The 25340-nt window shown below is 44.6% G+C and overlaps 1 protein-coding gene across 6 annotated transcripts in view; it reads left to right on the forward strand.

Annotated features, from left to right (window-relative positions):
- Positions 1-25340, forward strand: part of dlg3 (discs, large homolog 3 (Drosophila)) — a 129676-nt gene that overhangs the window by 66727 nt on the left and 37609 nt on the right. For all 6 annotated transcript variants that reach the window (XM_070444188.1, XM_070444189.1, XM_070444191.1 and 3 more), the window contains 7 exons: positions 10194-10247; positions 12726-12776; positions 14558-14682; positions 15790-15959; positions 16381-16517; positions 17451-17595; positions 21123-21282. In XM_070444188.1, the coding sequence (XP_070300289.1) occupies positions 10194-10247; positions 12726-12776; positions 14558-14682; positions 15790-15959; positions 16381-16517; positions 17451-17595; positions 21123-21282 (842 nt within the window). The remainder of the gene's footprint in view (positions 1-10193; positions 10248-12725; positions 12777-14557; positions 14683-15789; positions 15960-16380; positions 16518-17450; positions 17596-21122; positions 21283-25340) is intronic.

Below are 25340 nucleotides of genomic sequence, written 5' to 3' on the forward strand. Positions count from 1 at the left end.
CAATGTCTAACCAAGGAGTCATCGTTTTTATCCAGTCAGAAATATAACAAAGGTGGGCACACCACTGATAGAACCTGATATTGGGCAGATCCAAGCCACCCATAGAACTTGGCAGCTGCAATATTGCCATCTTAAGTCTTGGCTTGCGTTTACTCCATATAAAGGAACTTAGCCATCCATTTACATCCTTTATTACCTTATTGGAGATTAATACTGGGATCATTTGGATTGGGTAAAGTAGTCTAGGTAAAATGTTCATTTTCAAGAGGGATATTCTACCCAACCAAGAAATCGGGAGAGAGTTCCAGCGCTCCAGATCCTGTCTTATTGTATCAAACAAGGGAACAAAATTGGCTTTGTACATTTGCTGGAATTTAGGAGTTACAAATATACCCAGATACGTAAAACCTGAGGGAGACCATTTAAAAGGGAAGGGGGAGAAGTATTAGGTACAGAGTGAAGGTTACCAAGTGGCATAGCCTCTGATTTAGTTAAGTTAATCTTGTAGCCTGAGAATTCGCTGAATAATTCAATAATATTAATAAGAGATGTAGTTGAAGTCTCGGGACTAGAGATTAATATCAGGACATCATCAGCATACAAGCTTATTTTATGGTGAACATCACCAATGAGCAGCCCCTGTATAGCAGGCGTTACCCTGATGGCCTCGGCCAGTGGTTCCATAACGAGTGCAAATAGGAGAGGGGACATAGGACAGCCCTGTCTGGTACCTCTGTATATAGAGAAGCTATTTGACCTTAGCCCATGAGTAAGGACTGAGGATCATCATATAAAACTTTCACCCATTTTATAAAGTTGTCCCCTAGACCAAATTTATTTAGAGCAAAGAATAGGTAAGACCACTCCACACGATCAAATGCCTTCTCAGCATCTAGGGAGAGCACAAGACCATCCATAGCACTTTGTTGGTAGGCTTGAATTACATTAAGAAGCCGCCTGACATTGTTGCATGACTTACGGCCCTTAATGAAGCCAGTTTGGTCTCCTTTCACAATTAGAATTTTAGAAAGCAATTTTCTATCCACATTCAGAAGGGAAATTGGTCTGTACGAGGAACAAGACTCTGGACATTTTCCCTTTTTGAGAATAAGTGATATGTTGGCTTCTCTCAGTGTTTGAGGGAGCTGGTCATTTGAAAATGAGTGGTTAAACATATCACGCAATGGCTCAAGGATCAGGCCATGGAACTCTTTATAGAACTCACTACAAAACCCGTCTGGTCCTGGGGCCTTACCATTTTGCAGATTCTTAATTGCGAACATTATCTCTTCCTCGGTAATAAGGGCATTAAGGAGAGACCTCTGTTCTTCGGAGATAGTAGGGAGCTGAATCTTAGAAAATAAGTTCTCCATTAATTTGGGTGCATCATTTGGCAGTTCTGAGGCATAAAGATTTGCATAAAATATCTTAAATTAGTCATTTATCAATATTTTCATATAAATGATTGCCATCAGAATCAGTAATAGTAGCAATTGACTGTGAGTCAGCTCTTTTTAGCTAGGTACGCCAAGCTCTACAATGTTGTTGATCCATCCTCAGTTTTCTACCATTACAGACATTAAACTCTATAGCTGTTTTAAAATCACCAATCATCACGGTAACATCGCTGGGCAGTTTCATTTCTGTCCTGCAGCTCAGTTCAGAAGGACGACTGTATCTTTGTGTCTGTGTGGTTTAATATAAAATCCACAGCATAATTATTAACTTCACCATACTTAAAGAGTTATTTAATGTCTGATTTGTTTTTGTTACCCATCTACTAATCGCTGCCCTTCTTTATGAAGCTTTCAAAAAGCTCCCTGGTCTTTGTAGTTGAATCTGTGCTTGAAATTCAATACTTGACTGAGGGACCTTACAGATGTTGTATGTAGGGAGGACAGAGGAACGGTTAGTCATTCAAAAATCATGTCAACCCCTATTATTTCACAGAGTGAGTCCATGTAACTTAGTGTGATTTTTTTTTTAAACAAATTTTACCACTGAACTAAACCGAACAAAAATATATAAATGAAACATGCAACAACTTCAATAAATTACAGTTCATATAAGGAAATCAGTCAATTGAAATACATTTCATATGACTGGGCAAGGGCGCAGCCATGGGTGGGCCTGAGAGGGCATAGACCCACCTACTTGGGAGCCAGGTCCACCCACTGGGGACCCAGGCCAGCTAATCAGAATTAGTTTTTCCCCATAAAAGGGCTTTATTACATACAGAAATACTCCTCAGCACCCCCAACATCCCCCCTCGGATGATCCTGCAGGTGAAGAAGCCAGATGTGGAGGTCCTGGGCTGGCATGGTTACATGTGTTCTGCGGTTGTGAGGCCGGTTCGATGTACTGCCAAATTCTCTAAAACGCCGTTGGAGGTGGCTTATAGTAGAGAAATTAACATTCAATTCTCTGGCAACAGCTCTGGTGGACATTCCTGCAGTCAGCATGCCAATTGCAGGCTCCCTCAAAACTTGAGACATCTGTGGCATTGTGTTGTGTGACAAAATTGCACATTTTAGAGTGGCCTTTTATTGTCCCCAGTGTAATGTGTAATGATCATGCTGTTTAATCAGCTTCTTGATATGCCACACCTGTCAGGTGGATGGATTATCTTGGCAAAGGAGAAATGCTCAATAACAGGGATGTAAACAAATTTGTGGACACAATTTGAGAGAAATACTTTTTTTTTTGCGTACGGGACATTTCTGGGTTATTTTATTTCAGCTCATGAAACATGGGACCAACACTTTGCATGTTGCGTTGATATTTTTGTTCAGTATAATTTAGGCTTGACTAAACAAAGGGTCTGAATACTTATGCAATGATTATTATTTTATTGAAGAATTTTTGTCCCAACATTTTTCTTTAAATCCATTTTAATCCCACTTTAACACAAAATGTGAAGAAATCCAAGGGTCTGAATACTTTTTCAAGGCACTGTACATGCATGCACTCATCAGACACACATTGGCATGCTCCGACTTCATTACCACATAACAGCCTCATGAATACTGAAGCATCCACTGGGAGTGGTATTGTGTGGAGTGCATGTGATAAGTAATATAATTTCAGTGTGTGGCTGTGTCTGTTGTGCTGAAGGTCAGACTAACCACCTCTCTGAGGCTCACCGTGACCACACAGGAAGCTAAGCCTGAGCACGCTTTAGTAATATTACATCAAGATGAGGAGGGAATGCTGCTGACAGCTGTGACCGCCTATTAATTATCATTTCATAAAAATGTGTACGTGCGTGTGTGTGTGCTTGTGTGTGCATGTGCACGTGTGTGTGTCAGTCTCGCTCTGTGTGAAAGCGAGAGAGAGGATTTGTGTCACAATGCTCAAATCATTCACATCAAATGTGTTTTTCCCATGGAAACCATCGTTTGTAATAGGCATGAACTAATACATTTCCTTGTGGTTGCCACATGTGACTGAATGACTGAAATCAGCTGGTATTCTTATTGGGGACGAGGACAACACCCTTTCCTCTCTGTCCCTTTCTCTCTATATAATGTATATCTATCCCTTCCTCTCGCCTTCCCTCCTTCTCACTCTCCCTTCCTCCTTCTCTCCCTCCTCCTCTCCTATTCTTTCTTCCTGCTCTCCTCTCCCCCGGTCCCTCTGGCAGTGAGCGGGGCCTCAGCTCAGCGTGAATGAGATGTTGGGTGCATGGTAATTGAGTAGGTATTGATTGGACTGCAGCGTGGCATACGAGAGGCCAATGAAGGCCCGAGGATCAGAGCGAGGCACCACCGACCGACTGACTGCACCTCTCATCCCACATTCTGCAGGAAACATACAAACCATACACGGCTGACCAGCTCACAGTGACAGTTCATTGTAGATAGCGTAGTATTGACGTATTGACATGTAACCATTGTGCTGTAAGCATCAATAGATACTGTAAGGAAGGTTAAGATTGACTCGGCTCACCATTTCTCTATATCAGTAATCAATATGAATGAGTGAAGGCAGAGGAATAATTTCCTAATGCTCCACGTATCATCAGACAAAACAGCCTCCATTACACTGTCTCAGACAGGACTGTATCATCAGACAGAACAGCCTCCATGACCCTGTCTCAGACAGAACATACTTCATTACCCTGTCTCAGACAGGACTGTATCATCAGACAGAACAGCCTCCATGACCCTGTCTCAGACAGAACATACTTCATTACCCTGTCTCAGACAGGACTGGACCATCTGACAGAATAGCCTCCATTACCCTGTCTCAGACAGGACTGAATCATCAGGAAAAACAGCCTTCATTACCCTGTTTCAGACAGGACTGGATCAGAGTCACTGTCATATTTCAGTGTGGCTTTGTCATTGGTTACAGGGCTGCCATACAGTATCAGTGTGCTATGTAAAGGAGGATCTAAGGGTTATTGTCTTGTCAGCATCTCATTGTTATGCACATGCCAAACCCTCCTGTACCCCAGGGAACTCAATGAGTTAAAAACACCATAGAAATAATGCTGCATGAGGAGGAGCTTGGATTTCATTTGAGGTGTGGCCTCACTATCTATTGCAGTGCCAACATATGGCATCATCATATATAGGCTAATATTGTTTGTACTTTATTTTACAGTACTGTTTCCACTGGTATTTACCTGGAGTTGTTGTGCTAACAATAGGTATTTTCATGTAATTACATAATAAAAAGAATGAATCATAACTGGAATTAAAAATCTGAATGAATCAGATGAACAATTTAAAAGTGTAGCCTCAAACTTCATTCTGTCACAACATAGGATATATATATATATTTTTTAAAGAACTCTAGCTAGGTAGTGGAGACACAGGGCCTCTGGTCGAGTGGGCTCTGATTGACAGTAATAGTGCAGATCTGGACACAGTGTAACTGTTTCATTCATTCATTGCAGGGGGAGGATTGTAGCTAGAGTACTAATACGATATAGACAGGCAGTGAGCAGGCAGGGCAGCCAAGCTGAGGCTGTGCCCATGGCCATGCATGTGCAACAGAGAGATTCATAAGCTGCAGTCAGCGTCCTGCGAGGTGAACCAGGGGGAGGCTGCTAAGCGGGCGCGCGAGCACCAGTTGTCATTGGAACACATTGATTATTTAGCAATTTGGACGAAGGCTGTGCTCTACGCTTTCCAAGGTTTAGTGGGAGTCTTTGTAGCGTTGCTGTCCAGACTGGCTGCAGCCAAATCAGTGCTGTCAGGTGCAGTGCTGTTTGAAGATAATACATGAGGAAACGAAAGTCACAGATAAATAAATGAACGGAGGGATGGATGGATGGATCGATAGATAGATAGATAACAATTTGGAGGGAACTAATGAACAGCTGGATGTATAGAGATGAGTGTTTTTGTCTGGAATGGTGCTCAGTTGGGATAGGTTGGTTGTATTGGTTGTACAGTCAGTCCTGTTGGGAGAGCAGCTTGAGCAGGGTGTGTGTGTGTGTGTGTGTGTGTGTGGTGTGTGTGGTGTGTGTGGTGTGTGTGTGTGTGTGTGTGTGTGTGTGTTGTGTGTGTGTGTGTGTGTGTGTGTGTGTGTGTGCGTACAGCCTGCCCTGCACTGCAGTTGGACAGAAGTGAACAGCGACAGCTGGCTGGGAAAACATGATTAGTGTTTGAATTAAAAGGAAATTAAGGGATTTATTATAATCTTATCCAGATTTTGGTTAATTCCCCCCATGCCCCTCAGTCACACCCTTCTGCCACATCTGGACGGTTGCCAACGTTTTTAACCGGCGTCATCCCCTGTTCCCCTCTGCCCCCCTCACCTCATTTGCCGGCCATCCCCATGTAACCCCCCCTCCCACACACACACACACACACACACACACACACACACACACACACACACAGGGCTGTGCACAGACCTTTCAGGGGGCAGTTGTTCAAAATGAAAAAAGGTTGCATAGGCCTATTTATTTCTTCAACAACACACTCATCACAAATTGTAAGCAAGCTAGTCACAGTGCCTCCTAAAGACATGATCGGGTGAAAGAAAGTGGACTGTTAGCTGATCAATGATGTTGATGATTGATGTAAATCTGCTAGTTAGCTAGCTTTATTTTATTTTTAATTTTTTTACAGATTGTGATTTATCTTCAATTCTCTTAAATACTTAAATAATAACTTCATGATATAATATGAATAATCTTCTAACTCATATATATATGGCTGGCTGGCTAGTGTCTTATGTGGATATTTTAGTATATGTTGGTTAGCTAGAGTCTAAACTACCTGTGTTGCCGTTGCCCTGACACACAAGTGCAACTCCCGACTGCTGAAGGGATGGAGTTGGGGTCGAGGGTTGTAGAGGGTTGTCTTTCTGCCTCTCTCTGCTGTGCGTAGAAGCCAACCAGACCAAAATATTCATAATGATGTATATCAAGTGTTATCAAGTGTTAATGCTGCTGTGTGGCAGTACTGTTGATATTTAAACTAGGTAGCTAGCTACACACACTCGACGGGTGACAGCATCTCAAGCCATACGTGTCTGGATACCGAGCATGCGCAATTTCCGTACAGGGCAGACTGGGAAAACAGGCGCTAACCGAGGCACGCGCAAGCGCTGTACAGGGCAGACTAACAGGCGCAACCAACGGACGGGGTGGAGGTGGATGGTGGCGAACTTGATGATATAACAACGACTTGCTGCAGTGGGTTCAGAACAACAATGAGAAAAAATGTATACAAAAATATATATTATACCACCACCCAAAAGGGCACTTGGCGAGTGGGAGGGCAAATGGATGTGCTTTGCACAGGTAGACCCCTATCTGCGCACATGCCTGCACACACACACACACACACAGCACTGTATGCACCGTCCCCTGTTAATAATCTGTAAATGTGTGTTTATCTTGACCTCTGTGAGCCTTCCATACAGACTGTGTAAGCCTCTCTCTCTCGGGGACGTGTCCAGGGCTCTCACAGTCACAGCAGAAAGAACTGTGTGCTACTTTGTCTTTGTCATAAAGCTGTGTGCTGTTCCACGCTGCTGCCCTGGCCTCGCGGCCCCACACTGCTGCCCTGGCCTCGCGGCCCCACGCTGCTGCCCTGGCTTTGCGGCCCCATGCTGCTGCCCTGGCTCCGCGGCCCCACGCTGCTGCCCTGGCCCAGCGGCCCCACGCTGCTGCCCTGGCCCAGCGGCCCCACGCTGCTGCCGTGGCCCAGCGGCCCCACGCTGCTGCCCTGGCCCAGCGGCCCCACGCTGCTGCCCTGCCTTCGCGGCCCAACGCTGCTGCCCTGGCCCAGCGGCCCCACGCTGCTGCCCTGCCTTCGCGGCCCAATGCTGCTGCCCTGACTTCACGGCCCCACGCTTATCAGCCCTCTCCTCCTCAAACCCAACTCCCACTTCAGAGACAACACACCGCTCTGGGGCGGATTTAGGATTACACACACTGAGATTATCTTCCCCTTTCTTTTTGTGTGCTTGTTAAGGGAGAAACAGATACTGGGATTACCCGCTTCAATCCCAGACTAGGATGACATTTTTATTTTCAGACTGACTGTCTTGAAACCTTACGAGGTTTATAGTGCTATTATTGTAACATAGTGGTTTATTTTCAATCATTGATTAGCCAGCTAGGAAGTAACCTCTGTTGCTTATGATAAGCTATTTTGTTCCTGCTGTTGTGTTTGTCATTTGAGATCCCTTGGCTGTGGCACTGTATTCCGTTCACTAGCTCAGTCCAGTACAATGACAGAGCAGAAATAGTCCCCACTGTTGCCCTCAGGCTCCTTCTCTCCACTACCTTACACACAGCTGCACAATGGGACCGGTTGGCTGTGGGGGATGAGTACATTTCTTAAAGACTTGGGTGTTTATGGTGCTGTGGCACACTGTGCACTTCTAAAACACACACACACACTTCTAAAAGCATGTGAAGGGAGCTGCTGCTACCGTGTCCCTTTGTTCTCACTAGGCTTTAGGTCTGGTGAGAACATTGCTGTCCTGTATTTTKATGACAAACAGGAAATGCTTAAATGTGTACGGTATATGGAAAACGTGCACACACAAGCACTGTCGCGGGCGTCTGCGGTCCATACGCAGATTACACAAGCCATGTTGTGCTGACTAAGGGACGTTTGTGTTTTTCCAGAGCTGGCCAGAGCCATAAAACTAAACTACAGATCTGAAAAAAAGGTCACGTCTTATGTGTTGGATTTGAACAGTTTCCATTAATCAGAGAAGTCACTCAGTGAAAATAAAGTAACAAAGCTCTGGAAAGATTCCCAGGAACTGGGGTGTAGTATGATGATGAATGATGCCGATCAAAGCGAGTGGGTCTTGATGCTCTCGTCTTATGACCTCAGTACAACTCCAGTATTCAGCCTTCTCTGCTCAAACCAGCTCTGATTGTATGTGTGCGTATTGAAGTACCATGGTCCAGCATCAAAGGATTGTTATAACTCGAGCTGTAATATAAATGGTGTGGTTCCTTTGTCTCAGACTGTGACCTGTTATATTGGAGTGTTGCACCGCGCTTGCACCTCCTTTGCCTGTGAGTCCTGTGTGAGAGAAGTGTCAGGTAGGAATACAAGAGCCGTGATCAAGTGATCCTTTAATGCCGTCACTAGGGGGAGAGCCGCCACGGAAATAAATGAGCGACCGAGAGTCTGTGCCACGAAAGCAATCATCCCGTAACTGCGATGACCCCTCGACGTGTTTAAAGCAGTCATGTAATATCACAGGCCATAGGCTGCCTCATCACGCAGCCAAAACATGGAGAATGCATGCATGCTCATCGTGTGTGGCGATAGAGGTTGGTGGAAGAAGATTGGAATTAATGGGGATCAATAGGAGTGGATCCACTTTGAAAAGTCCCAAGAACCTGGTAGTGTGCAAACAGTGAATACTGGGGGGAGACAATAAGGGGGAGGCGGAGGGGGGAGGTAGTGAGTGACTAGTAGCTTTTCTCTGCTGGACCTCAGGTAGCCTTGGTCCCCTAGCTGCACCGTCAGCAGCATCACCTCACCCCCACAGCTCAATCAGATCAATAGAGAGAACGCAGCCTGTGGCCAGTGTTCCAGGACTCTGTGCTATAAGGAGAGGCCATTACTGCTGGTCAGCCCTGTGTCCAGTGTACTGGGGCTATGTCCCGCTCATCCTCCGTGTCCTCAACTGAGAGCTGCTAGTCTTTTATGTAACATTTAATTGAGTATAGCATTCACATCACCTTGTGAGGGGACATTTTATAAGAATAAATTATGTCTATAACTGCCGCTGTGAGAGGCATATCTTTGCAGTGCCCATTCCTGCACTCTGCTTTGACTGGTGCCCCCTCCACAGGATCATAACGTCTCCTCTGATACAACATGCATGGGATGTTGGGAAATTAACACCAGCCACTAGGTGGCGTAATGGAGCCTGAACAGCCTGATTGTCTTCCTAAGAGATCTAATTCTGATATACAGATACAACACAGAATGCAATAGTTTTTGAGTCTTACTGACCAAATAGACCAGCCATTCAAACAGGTGGACCGCAGTTCGGAACGGGGTCAATACGGACCACGGGTCCCAACTTTTTTTAGGAACTCAGTCGGGCCTCCAATTCCTGGTGTCATATGATAACACATACGACATGGAAAGATTTGTAGAATTGGAGTAAATTAGCTTTAAAACTGCAAAATGTTATCTTCGCCAACAAGAAGGGTGTGAACAGTTTGGGGTTATGGGGTGGGGGTTTGTTACTATGTCGATAAATTACAATATCCATCCGGACCTTTGCCACTTAGAATATTTGTGTGACCAAACCTTCTGAAATGGTACTTGAGTACCCTGCAATAGACCATCAAAACATAGACGTAGTGTTGGATGCCAGACTTCAAGTTGTCATTTCCAGTGTGTTAGAACAGGTAGTGTTACGGTACAGTATGAGATGGTTGTGATATCCTAGACAATGACCAAATGGTCCCAACATACACACAGTTTGTTCAAATGGAGTCTTACACAGGAAGCAGGCAATTATAACACTGCTGGTCTCTTTTCCCCACTCCTCATTCTCAGTCCTCACACCTACTGTAGTCATCATCCACCCATCCCTAGCGAGACACAAACACACACACACCGACTGTTCCCATGGCATCCACTTACTGGCACCTAGCTGACTGATGATGTGTGATCTGCCAGCCTCACACACGCACACACATGCGCTTAGGTAATGTTGTATCTCTTTATCTATCTTTGCAGGCGAACCCTCCCCCCGTCATCGTCAACGCAGACTCACTGGATGCAGGCCCTTATGTAAATATTTGTTCTGTTGTCTCTGTGTGTGGCAGGAGTATCTATTCTGTTGTCTCTGTGGGTGGATGGAGTATCTATTCTGTTGTCTCTGTGGTTGTGGCAGGAGTATCTATTCTGTTGTCTTCTGTGGTGGATGGAGTATCTATTCTGTTGTCTCTGTGGGTGGATGGAGTATCTATTCTGTTGTCTCTGTGGGTGGTGGATGGAGGTATCTATCTGTTGTCTCTGTGTGTGGGATGGAGTATCTATTATGTTGTTCTCTGTGTGTGGATGGAGTATCTATTTGTTGTCTCTGTGGTGGATGGAGTATCTATTCTGTTGTCTCTGTGGGTGGATGGAGTATCTATTCTGTTGTCTCTGTGGTGGATGGAGTATCTATTCTGTTGTCTCTGTGTGTGGAGGAGTATCTATTCTGTTTGTCTCTGTGTGTGGATGGAGTATCTATTCTGTTGTCTCTGTGGTGGATGGAGTATCTATTCTGTTGTCTCTGTGTGTGGATGGAGTATCTATTCGTTTGTCTCTGTTGTGGATGGAGTATCTATCTGTTGTCTCTGTGTGTGGATGGAGTATCTATTCTGTTGTCTGTGTGTGGATGGAGTATCTATTCTGTTGTCTCTGTGGTGTGGATGGAGTATCTATTCTGTGTCTCTGTGTGTGGAGGAGTATCTATTCTGTTGTCTCTGTGTGTGGATGGAGTATCTATTCTGTTGTCTCTGTGTGTGGATGGAGTATCTATTCTGTTGTCTCTGTGTGTGGATGGAGTATCTATTCTGTTGTCTCTGTGTGTGGATGGAGTATCTATTATGTTGTCTCTGTGGGTGATGGAGTATCTATTCTGTTGTCTCTGTGTGTGATGGAGTATCTATTTGTTGTCTCTGTGTGTGGATGGAGTATCTATTCTGTTGTCTCTGTGGGTGGATGGAGTATCTATTCTGTTGTCTCTGTGGTGGATGGAGTATCTATTCTGTTGTCTCTGTGGGTGGATGGAGTATCTATTCTGTTGTCTCTGTGGGTGGATGGAGTATCTATTCTGTTGTCTTGTGTGTGGAGGAGTATCTATTCTGTTGTCTCTGTGTGTGGATGGAGTATCTATTCTGTTGTCTCTGTGTGTGGATGGAGTATCTATTCTGTTGTCTCTGTGGTGGATGGAGTATCATTCTGTTGTCTCTGTGGGGTGGATGGAGTATCTATTCTGTTGTCTCTGTGTGTGGATGGAGTATCTATTCTGTTGTCTCTGTGTGTGGAGGAGTATCTATTCTGTTGTCTCTGTGGGTGATGGAGTATCTATTCTGTTGTCTCTGTGTGTGGATGGAGTATCTATTATGTTGTCTTCTGTGTGTGGATGGAGTATCTATTCTGTTGTCTCTGTGTGTGGATGGAGTATCTATTCTGTTGTCTCTGTGTGTGGATGGAGTATCTATTCTGTTGTCTCTGTGTGTGGCAGGAGTATCTATTCTGTTGTCTCTGTGTGTGGCAGGAGTATCTATTCTGTTGTCTCTGTGGGTGGATGGAGTATCTATTATGTTGTCTCTGTGTGGATGGAGTATCTATTCGTTGTCTCTTGTGGTGGATGGAGTATATATTCTGTTGTCTCTGTGTGTGGATGGAGTATCTATTCTGTTGTCTCTGTGTGTGGATGGAGTATCTATTTGTTGTCTCTGTGTGTGGATGGAGTATCTATTCTGTTGTCTCTGTGTGTGGAAGGAGTATCTATTTGTTGTCTTTGTGGGTGGATGGAGTATCTATTCTGTTGTCTCTGTGTGTGGATGGAGTATCTATTCTGTTGTCTCTGTGGGTGGATGGAGTATCTATTCTGTTGTCTCTGTGTGTGGATGGAGTATCTATTCTGTTGTCTCTGTGTGTGGCAGGAGTATCTATTCTATTGTCTCTGTGGGTGGATGGAGTATCTATTCTGTTGTCTCATGTGGTGGATGGAGTATATATTCTGTTGTCTCTGTGGGTGGATGGAGTATCTATTCTGTTGTCTCTGTGTGGTGGATGGAGTATCTATTCTGTTGTCTCTGTGTGTGGATGGATGTGCCTCACGGTCGCAGCATATAAGATCACATTTACTCACCATGTGGACCTATTTCATTATCTCTATTGAGCTGCCTCTACAGCATGAATATGATGCAGTTATGCATTTAGTATGGTAATGCAAGAGATTGAAATAGTTTCTACTGTATTCCTGTAGGATTTATGGATTGAGAAAAGCCTAATGGTAATATTAATAGTAAACATGATTATATTTGTGTGTTCATTGTCAAAATCTGGATATAATAGCCAAAACCAGCAATGCTATTTGTTTTATGTATGTCTGTTTAATTCTGTGGTTATTAAAAATTATTCTATTGAGATTAAAGATTAGTCAATTTTTTGTGTTCCTTTTCTGTTTTTTATTATTTCTAGGATGTTTTCATGTGGGCTGTTAATACATGATGATGATGTAACTGACCTGTATGTGTTCTGTGTTGACAGGTAAATGGCAGTGATGGGATGTTTAAATATGAAGAGATCATCTTGGAGAGGGTGAGTTTCACCAACACCTTTATAACCGCTCATTATTTGAACGTCTTGTGATCAAATGTATTATTTTCAAAGCCTTTTGTTAAACACGTGAGCTTTTCCCACTAGATGGCACTAATACGCTCTCTTTGGCTTTATTAAGGTTTCTCAGTGCAGTAAATGTTACTATTCTCATTCACCCCTTTAGATTTGTGTGTATTAGGTAGTTGTTGGGAAGTTTTTAGATCACCTGTTAGATACTACTGCACTGTCGGAACTAGAAGCACAAGCATTTCGGTACACTCGCATTAACATCTGCTAACCATGTGTATGTGACCAATAACATTTGATTTGATTTGATATACAAAGAGTACTGGTATTGAGTCAATGTGTAGGAGTACGAGGTAGTTGAGGTAATTAAGGTCAAATGTACACGTAGGTACGCGTAAAAGTGACTAGGCAATGAGGATCGATAATAAGTAGCAGCAGCGTATGCACATCGTCATCGTCAGACCCCTATAGGCCTCATACTGCACCTTTCAAAAGCACAGACATTAAATAGTTCAGAAGCAAAAGCCATCTCCCTCTACACACACACTCTCAGGACCCTTGACAGTTGCACTTGTCAGTGACAGAGTTCAGTCTATAGTGGAGCGCAGACATACTTTATGTTCCTGCTCTTGTTATTCCACCCACAGATAGGTGCAGAGCTGTTTTCTCCATCTCCCTCTCCGAGTGGCATTTCTGCATGCAGAGGCTTAAATAAACTAGATAAAATCACACTTTAAAAGGTCTGTGGGTGTGGAACATTTGGTGGTCGGGCCCAGTGCACTCCTTTTGGCTCAGGAGCAGCGCACTGGGAGGCCTCAGCCTCGCTCTGTCCTAATTGGTTGTGACCGTTTCTCATTAATTATAGAAAATAATAAAGTGAAGTCTTTCCTCAGTTGTCTTGTTTGGAGCCTGTCTCTGCAGCTGTCAGATAGAACACCACGCCTGGGCCCACTGGATCCAAATGGGTGCTTTGCCTTTCTGGGGGAGAGGTGGGGGAGAGGGGGGTACATATAGAGTAAAAGGGAAGTTTTGTACCGTTCAAGTCTTTAGAGAAATGAGGCTTCTCTGACTCTCATCTTCCTCTACTTATGAATCTGTCCGTTTTAAACAAAACAATTACACCCAAACCATTTGGACAGCTTCATCTTACATACATTTAGAATAAAGTGACTTGATCTTAGAATGTAGTTTGTAGTATGAAGTAAATTCAATGTGAGGAAGATGCACACACACACATGCATGAGAAAGTGACATGGTCATCAGTAATGTTGAATTCCCCTGAGCGCACTTCATAGATCACATGTTCCCCTGAGACTTCAATACCATTAAGAAGAAGCCCCTTCTCCCCCCTTGAGTCCACACACCTTGAGTGGGACGGGACCCATCACTTAGTAGAGCTCTGTGTGCCTGCGTGTGTGTGTGTGTGTGTGTGTGTGTGTGTGTGTGAGAGAGAGAAAGTGTGCACGGGCTGCACGCCAGAGGAGGTGGTAGAATGAGCTATAGAAGGATGGGCTCATTATAATGACTGGAATGGAATAAATGGAAAGCAGTCAAACATGTGGTTTCCATATTTGTGGTGTGTTCCATCCATTCCATTCCAGCCATTACAATGAGCCCTTCCTCCTAGAGCTGCCCCCACCAGCCTCCTCTGCTTCACGCTCACGGACGACGCTGGGCCTCCTCTGCTTCACGTGTGTGTGTGTGTGTCTCTCTATTGTATCTCTTCTATGTGTAATGCCTCATAACCACTGCAGGGTAACTCTGGCCTGGGCTTCAGCATCGCTGGGGGGATGGACAATCCACACATCCCAGATGACCCAGGGATCTTCATCACCAAGATCATCCCTGGAGGAGCTGCAGCTATGGACGGCAGGCTGGGGTAAGTTAGTCCCCCTCTCTCTTTCCTTCTCTCTCTCTCTGTCACTCTACCATGTCCCGCCAGGCAGCCAGAGCTCTGTGTGTGTGTGTGTGTTTGTATGTGTATGTGTGTCTCTACAGCTCTCTGCCACCGGGCTCTGTTTGTGTTTCCACTAAGTTATGATTCACTGGGAAACCAAAGCCTAAAGAAATGTATATGATATTGAGTGCTTTTGGTGTGGGGCTGGCCTNCAGTCAGAGGTGTGTGTGGGTGGGTGGCAGTGCCTCTACAGCCCTCTGCCCCCAGGCTCTGTCTGTGTTTCCACTAAGTTGTGATTCACTGGAAAGCCAAAGCCTAAAACATGCAAATGATGATCTCGAGTGCTTTCGGTGTACTGCCGGCCTCTGTGTTTTTTATTTTATTARATTTATTTTTATTTAACCTTTATTTAATTAGGCAAGTCAGTTAAGAACAAATGTTTATTTACAATGACGGCCTACCCCCGGCCAAACCCGGACGACGCTTCGGCCAATTGTGCGCCGCCCTATGGGACCCCTTATGTGATACAGCCTGGATTCGAATCAGGGACTGTAGTGATGCCTCTTGCACTGAGATGCAGTGCCTTAGACCGCTGTGCCACTCGGGAGCCCAGTTTGTGTTTGTTTTTCTGTGTGTTTGTGCAGTTGACTAGTCTGACTAGTCTGTTGATTCTATCCATATTATACAGCCTGTGGATTGACATTAATTCCATAATTATGATTCAGTAGGTAAACGGATAAATCATCATATAGTGTAGATACAGTGAGTGTTCAAAACATTAAGAACGCCTACTCTTTCCATGACCTAGACTGATCAGGAGAAAGCTATGATCGCTTATTGATATCACTTGTTAAATCCATCAATGTAGATGAACGGGAGGAGATGGGTTAAATAAGCATTTTTAAGCTTTGAGACATGGATTGTTTGTGTGCCATTCAGAGGGTGAATGGGCAAGATAAAATATTTAAGTGCCTTAAACTCAGTATTAGGAAGGTGTTCTTAATGTTTTTGTACTATAACTTATGTATGTGTATATACAGTACTAACAGCGTTGTAAAATATGAACGTTGTTTCCCCTCGTCTCCCCAGGGTGAATGACTGTGTGCTGCGTGTGAATGAGGTAGATGTGTCTGAGGTGGTCCACAGCCGGGCGGTAGAGGCCCTGAAAGAGGCTGGCCCTGTGGTCAGGCTGCTGGTCAGGAGAAGACAGGCCCCTCCTGAGACCATCCTGGAGATCAACCTGCTCAAGGGGCCCAAAGGTCAGCTATATGTAGTACATATATGAATGAATCCTCATTGTGAGGGCCAGGATTTTCTTGGCCCCTATAACTTAACTGTAATGTATATAAGAATATGTATATATGACAAGCGGGTAAATAGTAATTTTGTTGTCTCGGTGTCTTTCTAATATATTTTATATAAAACATTTTATTTAGAATTGAATGTAATATCTTCTGTTGTTCTTGTCTATAACTCTTCTTTACAGGAAGAGTAGCTGCTGCATGTGCAGTATCTAATGGGGATCCTAATAAACTAAACTAAATTCCCCTGTGTAATTCTAGGTCAACTCTGAAATTGGAACATACATTTAGATTATTTTTGAGAATTTGAATTGTCCCCATTGAAGATTTTGTGCAATTTTCTGTTCTTGACTGTCCTCTTTGCGCTTCTCACCCCCAGGCCTTGGCTTCAGCATTGCTGGGGGGATCGGCAACCAGCACATCCCTGGAGACAACAGCATCTACATCACAAAGATCATTGAGGGCGGGGCCGCACAGAAAGACGGACGGCTGCAGACCGGAGACCGCCTGCTAGCTGTAAGAACACATATAATTTGCATCTTTGTTCATTACCTGGGCTTACCCCTGCTTTGATGTAGCAGAGGTGGTTTGGTGAAGCCAGAGTGYATGCCTAGACTTAAGCTCAGCAGCCTAACACAGTCTTTAATTGTGTAGAAACCCCGGGTTCCATACCCAGTCAATTACACAGATAGTGACCTACGATACTGAGCTCTAATGGATGCCCTAGAACAGTCTTGATTCCCTTACTGTTTAGTGATCCATACCCTGCACACATCAGGACACTGCCACTTTGGTGGGTGCCTCTGTGCCCATCCCTGGACGTTTCTCAAGAGAGCCAGGCGAGGCGACGCGCATCAGCGTTTATGGCCCTGTGTGTGATTGATACGGTGCTGGAGACCGGGTTCAAACAGCCCAGCTGCTCCCCGGGCATATTCTGTTCTACACCGGTAAAAGATAAAGAGAACCACCTGCCAGGCTGAATGAGTGACTACGCTGTTAGAAAAATATGAGATGTGTTTAAGACTGCCATAAATAAGAACAAAGCCATTAAGCACTGCTACCTTTGTGCGGGGAAGAGCTGTGAGTGACTACAGCTGCCCAACACTGAATCCCCACTGCACTGTTTTCATCACAGTTCACTTCTGGACTTCTGGATGGCCGTATCATTTGTGCTATTTGATCGAAGTTTATCTCTGAAATCCATGCATTTATCTGTCGACACAAGGATGCAGATGTGGCGGCTCCGTAAATAAGTAATCTCTCACAACTGTACCTATATGGAGCAGCTCTGTTCAAAACCTTTGAAATATTGTCACATACTTTATCTTAGTAGTACACAGTAACAGTAGTGTATGATTGATTTGGGTGTGGCTCAAGCAAACTAAAAGAGGTAGCTATAATCCTCAGTGTTGTGGACTTGAGGATTTGACTGTGGTCTGTGTGCTTCAGGTGAACAACATCATCCTGCAGGACGTGCGTCACGAGGAGGCGGTTGCAGCGCTGAAGAACACCTCTGACATGGTCTACCTCAAGGTGGCCAAACCCGGACCCGTGCACCTCAATGACATGTACGCCCCTCCGGACTACTCCAGCAGTACGTATCTTCTTCTGCTAGCTACTGTATTCACCTATGGCTCAAACCCCTCCCCTCCTACTCTCATACTGCTCACAATGCATACAACTACAGTTGAACATTCCAGGTGATGGATGCCTCAATGGTACTGTACCAGCACACAGTTTGTTTTAATGGAAGGCCACAGGAACCCTGCGATAATGACACTGGTGGTCTCTTTCCACACTCCTTATTCTCAGTTTATACCTAAACCTCAAAAACCAACCCATGCATCAGTTGTTAGAAGAAGGCTCTGTTGATTAGCATTAGCTTTAGGTCAGGAGTCACCTTCTTGACTTGAAGAGCAATTTTTTTTCACACAAAAAAAAATAGTTTAGAGGGAGCTGCAGAAGAGGTTTGAGCCCTTTTCAAGCTCAATAGTGGCAATATCTGATATTCAGCACCACAGATAGCAGTCAGATCAAATTACCACGAAATKTGGCAGTTCAGGGTCACAGAGCAATGGCTGTCTAGCGAAGTTGCAGGGAGAATCAAATCTTGTGAACATACATTAAATATGCTACAGAAGTAGTGTTACTTTTTTATTTAAAACCCTACAAATGAAGGACATGTTGTTTTCCAGGGATTCATTGAAATACCCACATCAAGCCCCGCAAGATATTGAATAATGAAACACAGGTACACAAATATTATAATGCAAACAGAAGGTTTGATTGTAATAGACATTTATTATACTGATTTAACAAAAGTGTTTGTTTATTTACTTTGCTTTTATCAATGAGAAATTAGCCCATTCAGACAGACCTTGTCTGCACACTTTCAGCAACAGAAACTTAACCTTCAAAAGGTTATTTTCTGTACATTTCAAAAACAGAATAAAAGTAAGATACGGTTTTAACATGTATTGTCCTGTAGATTGTAACGTAGCATATCTTAGTTAGTCCTGATCTTTCCAAATCCATCTATTTCTGATTGAAAAATGTGAAATAAAAATACAAAAAATATATATAAACTCAGCAAAAAAAGAAACATCCTCTCACTGTCAACTGCGTTGAGACCACATGAGAGAGTAGGATGTCTTCCCTGTAACGCGCAGCGTTGAGATTGCCTGCAATGACAACAAGCTCAGTCCGATGATGCTGTGACACACTGCCCCCAGACCATGACAGACCCCCCACCACCAAATCGATCACGCTCCAGAGTACAGACCTCGGTGTAACGCTATTTCATTCGACGATAAACGCAGATCCGACCATCACCCCTGGTGAGACAAAACCGCGACTCGTCAGTGAAGAGCACTTTTTGCCAGTCCTGTCTGGTCCAGCGACGGTGGGTTTGTGCCCATAGGCGACGTTGTTGCCGGTGATGTCTGGTGAGGACCTGCCTTACAACAGGCCTACAAGCTCCCAGTCCAGCCTCTCTCAGCCTATTGCAGACAGTCTGAGCACTGATGGAGGGATTGTGCGTTCCTGGTGTAACTCGGGCAGTTGTTGTTGCCATCCTGTACCTGTCCCGCAGGTGTGATGTTCGGATGTACCGATCCTGTGCAGGTTTTGTTACGTGGTCTGCCACTGCGAGGACGATCAGCTGTCTGTCCTGTCTCCCTGTAGCGTTGTCTTGGGCGTCTCATAGTACGTACATTGCAATATCTTGCCCTGGCCACATCTGTAATCCTCATGCCTCCTTGCAGCATGCCTAAGGCAAGTTCACGCAGATGAGCAGGGACCCTGTGCATCTTTCTGTTTGTGTTTTTCAGAGTCAGTAGAAAGGCCTCTTTAGTGTCCTAAGTTTTCATAATTGTGGCCTTAATTGCCTACCGTCTGTAAGCTGTTAGTGTCTTAACGACCGTTCCACAGGTGCATGTTCATTAATTGTTTATGGTTCATTGAACAAGCATGGGAAATAGTGTTTAAACCCTTTACAATGAAGATCTATGCAGTTATTTGGATTTTTATCTTTGAAAGACAGGGTCCTGAAAAAGGGACTTTTCTTTTTTTGCTGAGTTTAATTGTTTGTTTGTTGAGGAAATCTATACATAGCAATGGAGCCGCGGGTTGCAGACCCCTACTGTAGGTACACAACATTGTCCCTGTCACAGGGATGTTTATGGATTATCTCAGTGAGCGGTAGAGCTGTTTCAGTGTGCTCTCCTCGGCTTGGCTGTGCCCAGACTCCTACATGGTGCAGACACACTGCTGCCCACTGAAACACCAAGCCCAGCTTTCTCTCTCCCACTGAGTGTGGAGGCTTTCTCACATCCCACCCACTTGCTCAGGAGAACCCATGGCCTGGGGCTCCTGCCAGCCACACACATCGATTTACTGAAGAACCACACACACACACAGACACACAAAAAACCTATACTGGACTATATGTAATTATTACAGGTATACTATATTGTACTAAACAATATGTATGTCAACCAGTGATTTATTATCAAAAGGCCTGTACAGTAGTACTGTATATGTTCATTGTTATTTTGTGTGTGGTTTCCATGGCTTGAGCAAGCCCCTTATACTGACATAAAGGAATAGTTCACTATTTTACAGCATGATGTTAGACTGTTCCTCTCCCTGAAAGTAGGCTATGAGCCAGAATAAATTGTAATTCATAGTTTGGTTTTCTTTAAACAGTCACTATAATCTTCAGCTAACTTTAGCCACCGCTAGCTAAAAATAATTGGAAGTAATGTGGGCATGTGATCCCCTGTGACCAAAATCACCTGAAATCAACTCCATATTTGGTTAGATGTTACTTACAGTTGATTTAGAAATAAAATATATAAAATAAATATATAAAAAATACAAATAAACATGTTCACATACCCCTATCGAAAGGTTGCTGGATTGAATCCCAGAGCTGACAAGGTAAACTATTTATCGTTCTGCCCCTGAACAAGGCAGTTAACCCACTGTTCCCCGGGCGAGGGGTTGGGTGAAATGCGGAAGGCACATTTAAGTTGAATGCATTCAGTTGTACAACTGACTAGGTATCCCCCTTTCCCTTTCATTAAAATAGATTTTTAGCTCGCGGTGGCTATAGTTAGCTGAAGTTTGTAGCGGTTTAAAGAAACGTATCCTGGCCCATATACTACTTTCAGGGTGAGGAACCATCTAACATCATGTTGTAAACTAGTGAACTACTCCTTTAAGCCAGCTCTGAAAGTATGACCTATAGTCAGATGTTCTTCAAGGGATTTTAGAGCCATGAGTCATAAGTACTGTAGCCCAATGATGGAATGTAAATCTGGGAACTTTCTAGACTTTAGCTACTCAAAATCTCTGGTGTAGGACATACTGTGGTCTCACAGTAGCCTGCACACATCTATTATATCTCCGGTATAGAGAATACCCACACTGACTAATCTGTAGAGAGAATACTGTCTTTAATAATGGGCCATAGATTTTTTTAACAGGCATCGTCACATGTATGATAGTGTTATGAGTTGATCCCTCTTGGCAAGAGTGCTGCCAGGCCTCCAGTGGACCACTGTTTTAATCATTCCTCCTTTCCATCTACTGGTCTGGCCCTCCCTGCCCTCCCTCCAGCCTTCCCCACCATGGTGGACAACCACATCAGCCACAACTCAGGCATGGCCTACATGGGTGCTATGGAGCCCAAGCCCGTCTACAGCCAGCCCCCCCAGGTCACGCCCTCCAGGTACTCCCCAGACCCACGTCACATGCTGGGGGAGGAAGACTTCACCAGGTCAGTACCATTTTTTGCATGTTTTTTTCTTATCTCATTGTTGTACAGCACATAACAATCTTTTACAGGATGATATAGCTATGCAGTATAATTCACAAAAGGGGGAATTATATTTTACCAATAAGGCCCGGGGGGTGGTATATGGCCAATATACCACGGCTATGAGCTGTTCTTATGTACGARGCAACYTGGAGTGCCTGGACACAGCCCTTAGCCATGGTATATTGGCCATATATCACAAACCCCTGAGGTGCCTTATTGCTATTATAAACTGGTTACCAATGTAATTAGAGCTGTAAAAATAAATGCTTTGTCATACCCGTGGWATACGSTCTGATATACCATGGCTATCAGCCAATCAGCATTCAGGGCTCAAACCACCCAGTTTATAATATGTTGTTTACCATGTGAATGTAAGTTTTAAGAGTAGTTTTGACAATCCAGGGTTAGAGTCACTTTCTCGTGTCAAAATAGCACAGGGCCACTAGAGCGCAGTAAGAGGCCTTTTTGTTGTGAACTTGAGCATATTAATTCTTTAATCTTGGTGTGGTGATCGTTGCTTTACCTGYCGTTCCCCGGTGTTGTGGCTTTCTTTGGTGATATGTATGTAGATTGATGTAGTTTAGTGGGCCTCCAACAGTGTGGCAATGTGTTTGTCTCTGGTTGACTAGCTGGGCAAGGAGGGTTCAGTTTTGTCTGAGGTGGCAATGTATAGCTCAAAGAAGCCCTCTCATCCCAAAGTCCCTCCTCCTTGTTCTGCCTTACGACCTCTTGGCCAAACACTGAAACAACATTCACAGAGCTTGATTTGAGAGCCCCAGAGTCACCTTAATATCCCAAGCTATTGTGTGTGTGTGTGTGTGTGTGTGTGTGTGTGTGTGTGTGTGTGGAGCATGTGCAATGTGTGGCATGACTATATGGTGCATGTGGGCGTGTGTTTGTGGTGTATCCAACTGTGTGACTGTGTAGTTTTAACAATGTTTGTGTGTAGCAGTTTCTATTATGTGCATGTATGTATGTGTATTTGTCCTGTTATTTGTCCTGTGTAGTTGTCCCGTATACTGTACATGTGTTTGTGTGTTCTGTGTTTGTGTCCTACTCAAGCCCCATTCACTGTGATTTCTGTACTCCCCACCAGCCCTGAACCTATTTACAGTGTCATCCACAAACAACCTGGGGACAGCGGGGTCCCCTGGGTCTCTACAGCGGGGGATACCCCGGGACCAAGGCTACTGTTTGGCCAAGGCCCAGTCCCTCCTCTGGCAGGTACTAACCCAGCGGCGTCGCTAGGTCCGCTTAGCTAATCTTACTACCTAGCAACAGCCCTGTGTTGTTCTAACTTACCCGCCTCGCACACCTGTATCTGGGCTTGGCATAGACTGTGGTGCCTGGAGACAGGGGAAGAGTGGTGTAGAGGGGGATCACCATGGCAAAGGTTTAGGGACGTGGCTCCACTTTGAGACTAGAGGAGGAGGAGAGATGGCAGCAGATAGAAAAACAAAGGGATGAAGAGAAAGGGAAGTTGGAGGGAAAGGAGTAAGGAGTGCTGTTTGCTGACAGAGCTCTCTTGTAAGGGAGGGCGTCCCATCTATGTCTGATAGCCACTTAGAATCTATCGGTCTGGTGTAACAGTCTATACATTGCTTACCTCTCCATGTCCATGTCTACTCCTGCTTTTAATGTGGGTGGTCATACTCACAGTATACATCTATAAAGCCTTTACAGTGCCCTGTGTCACTTTTGTAAGGTTGAAATAACCACAGTGGCTTCGATAATGATCTGCTTTGACTACCTGTCTAAGATGGATAACATCTGAAACAGCCCTTCCCCAAGTCAAGTGTGAAAGTGTTCCACCGGTATTAGTTTCATCCTTTATTTTGTATTTCCAGAGTTAATATTTAATCGTTGTTTTTCCTACACTGGCATGCTCCATTTTGACTTCACATCTAACCTCCATTTACTTATTGCACGTGTTTATAAACACCATTTTACATTAAGAGTAAAAAATAAAAAGTGTTAAATCATCAAACTGATCATGAATATGAATTAGAAACAGTAGCATTAGTACAGTCTTGAGCTGAGACCAGCTCTAGCCTGAGCCGGCTGACTGAGTTATACCTGCCCTTCACAGAGACACACGTCTCCACAGGACCGCTCGCTGGCACAAGCTGCTCAATTCCATCTGGCAGGAGCCGAGTCTAACCAAGGCCCGAGTCCCCAGCCAAGCCACTGTCATTGTCCTAGCTTCCCTACTGAAAACCTCTACGACAGATATATGGACAGAATGTCTGTTAGTGTGTGTCTGGCTTGTTTATGAGTGTGTATTTAATGTAATCTACCTGTCTCTGTGTGTGTAGAGTTGATTCGTTGTATGTGTTGTCATATATTTGTGTTGCGTGTCCGCTGTCTGTCCTACCTCCCTCATCAATCACCATGTTGTCATGGATGAATGCCTTTATGTTGCTGGTTGCATGCCACTGTATTTATAATTGTGTAGAGTATCCGTGTCTAATCTATGTCAGTGTGCATGGATGCCTGTGTTTGTGTGTGTGTGTGTGTGTGTACAGAACATGCCACCAGTGCCTGTGTGTATGCATACAGTATATGCTTGCATGCAGGTGTGTGTGTAGACAGACTGAGGGCGTAAAGTGAACAGATAGTATTGGGAGGAGGTGTAACTGGAGGCTGTCATCACACACACACACATGTGCAGCACAGGAATGTTTTGCCTGCTGCTGTCCTTATGTAAATACAAACACTGGGCCGTGGTTTTACCATAAATGTATTGGGAAGTGAGAGGCTTATCCAGCACGGTGCAGCAAATGAGGAGGGCCGGACATTGCTGCAGCTGTCGTGATTCATCTGCACTCTGGAAAAACCAGGCCATGCACCCAGGTCCTCCACCCCTCACAAAGGCAGTCCACGCTGCCAACATTAATCACATACACTGATCTACTCAGACATCTCCTCATAATGTGCTGACGCATAGAAACACACACATACATTAATGTTGGCTCCCTCACGTTGCAATATAACTCACACACGCATAAAGACACTTGTTGGTATACATTACATGCTTACCCACCCAGACAACACACACATCAACACACATGCCACTGGTCTACAAACACACACATGCCCCTGCTCTGTCTTCCAGGGCCTATACAGTATGACACGTCTGCTTCAAACCTAAACAGAGAGACGTTGTCACGGATGACATCATCCCAACAGACTTCCAGTCAGACTAGATCAACATCTAAATGCATCAGATTCCCTGCTGTCGGATAGGAGAGAGACCTCCCTGCAGCCCAGGAGGATTTGCATAGGATTTTATTCTCATGGTTTTTATTGGAGATGATTATTCTAGTGTAAAGCGAGGGCTTCCAGAGGAGTGGAGCTAGACTCAGTCAGAGAGAGAGGGCCGGCATCGTCTGCCCTGTGCCCATCTGCGACACCATGCGTCCCCCTCAGTGGTGCTGCCGTCACCTCAGACACATTCCCCTCTCCATCTGACACTACGACCTCCTCTCTGCATGGCGGAGGATATTCTGGAGACGGAGAACCTACGACACCATTCTGTTCTGAAACAACAGACCCTAGATGAGGGATGCACACCATGCTATGTGAAGTAGAGACCATTCTAAACAGCGGCCCAATCACCACGGTAACCAATGACCCCCTGGATCTAGAAGCCCTCACCCTAAATCACATGTTATTGTTAAAGTCGAAGCCTGTCTTACTCCTGCAACCTTTCAAAACAACTACCTGTACATCAGACGGCGTTGGAAGAAAGTCCAGTACATGGCCGACATATTTTGGAAGAGATGGACACAGGAGTACCTGCCAGTACCTGCAACAAAGTGAAACGCAGCTTTAGTGAAGGAGATGTGGTTCTGGTCATGGACCCCACTGCACCACGTAGTGCATGGATACTTGGAAAGATTGTTGAGACCAAGCCTGATTCCAAGAGGTTAGTAGGTGCAGTACGCTTGAAAACAGGAACCAACATTATAGAAATGTTTTTTTAACCTTTATTTATCTAGGCGAGTCAGTTAAAA

The sequence above is a fragment of the Salvelinus sp. IW2-2015 genome, linkage group LG6.2 (genome assembly GCF_002910315.2).
Source record: "Salvelinus sp. IW2-2015 linkage group LG6.2, ASM291031v2, whole genome shotgun sequence".
Lineage (NCBI taxonomy): Eukaryota > Metazoa > Chordata > Actinopteri > Salmoniformes > Salmonidae > Salvelinus > Salvelinus sp. IW2-2015.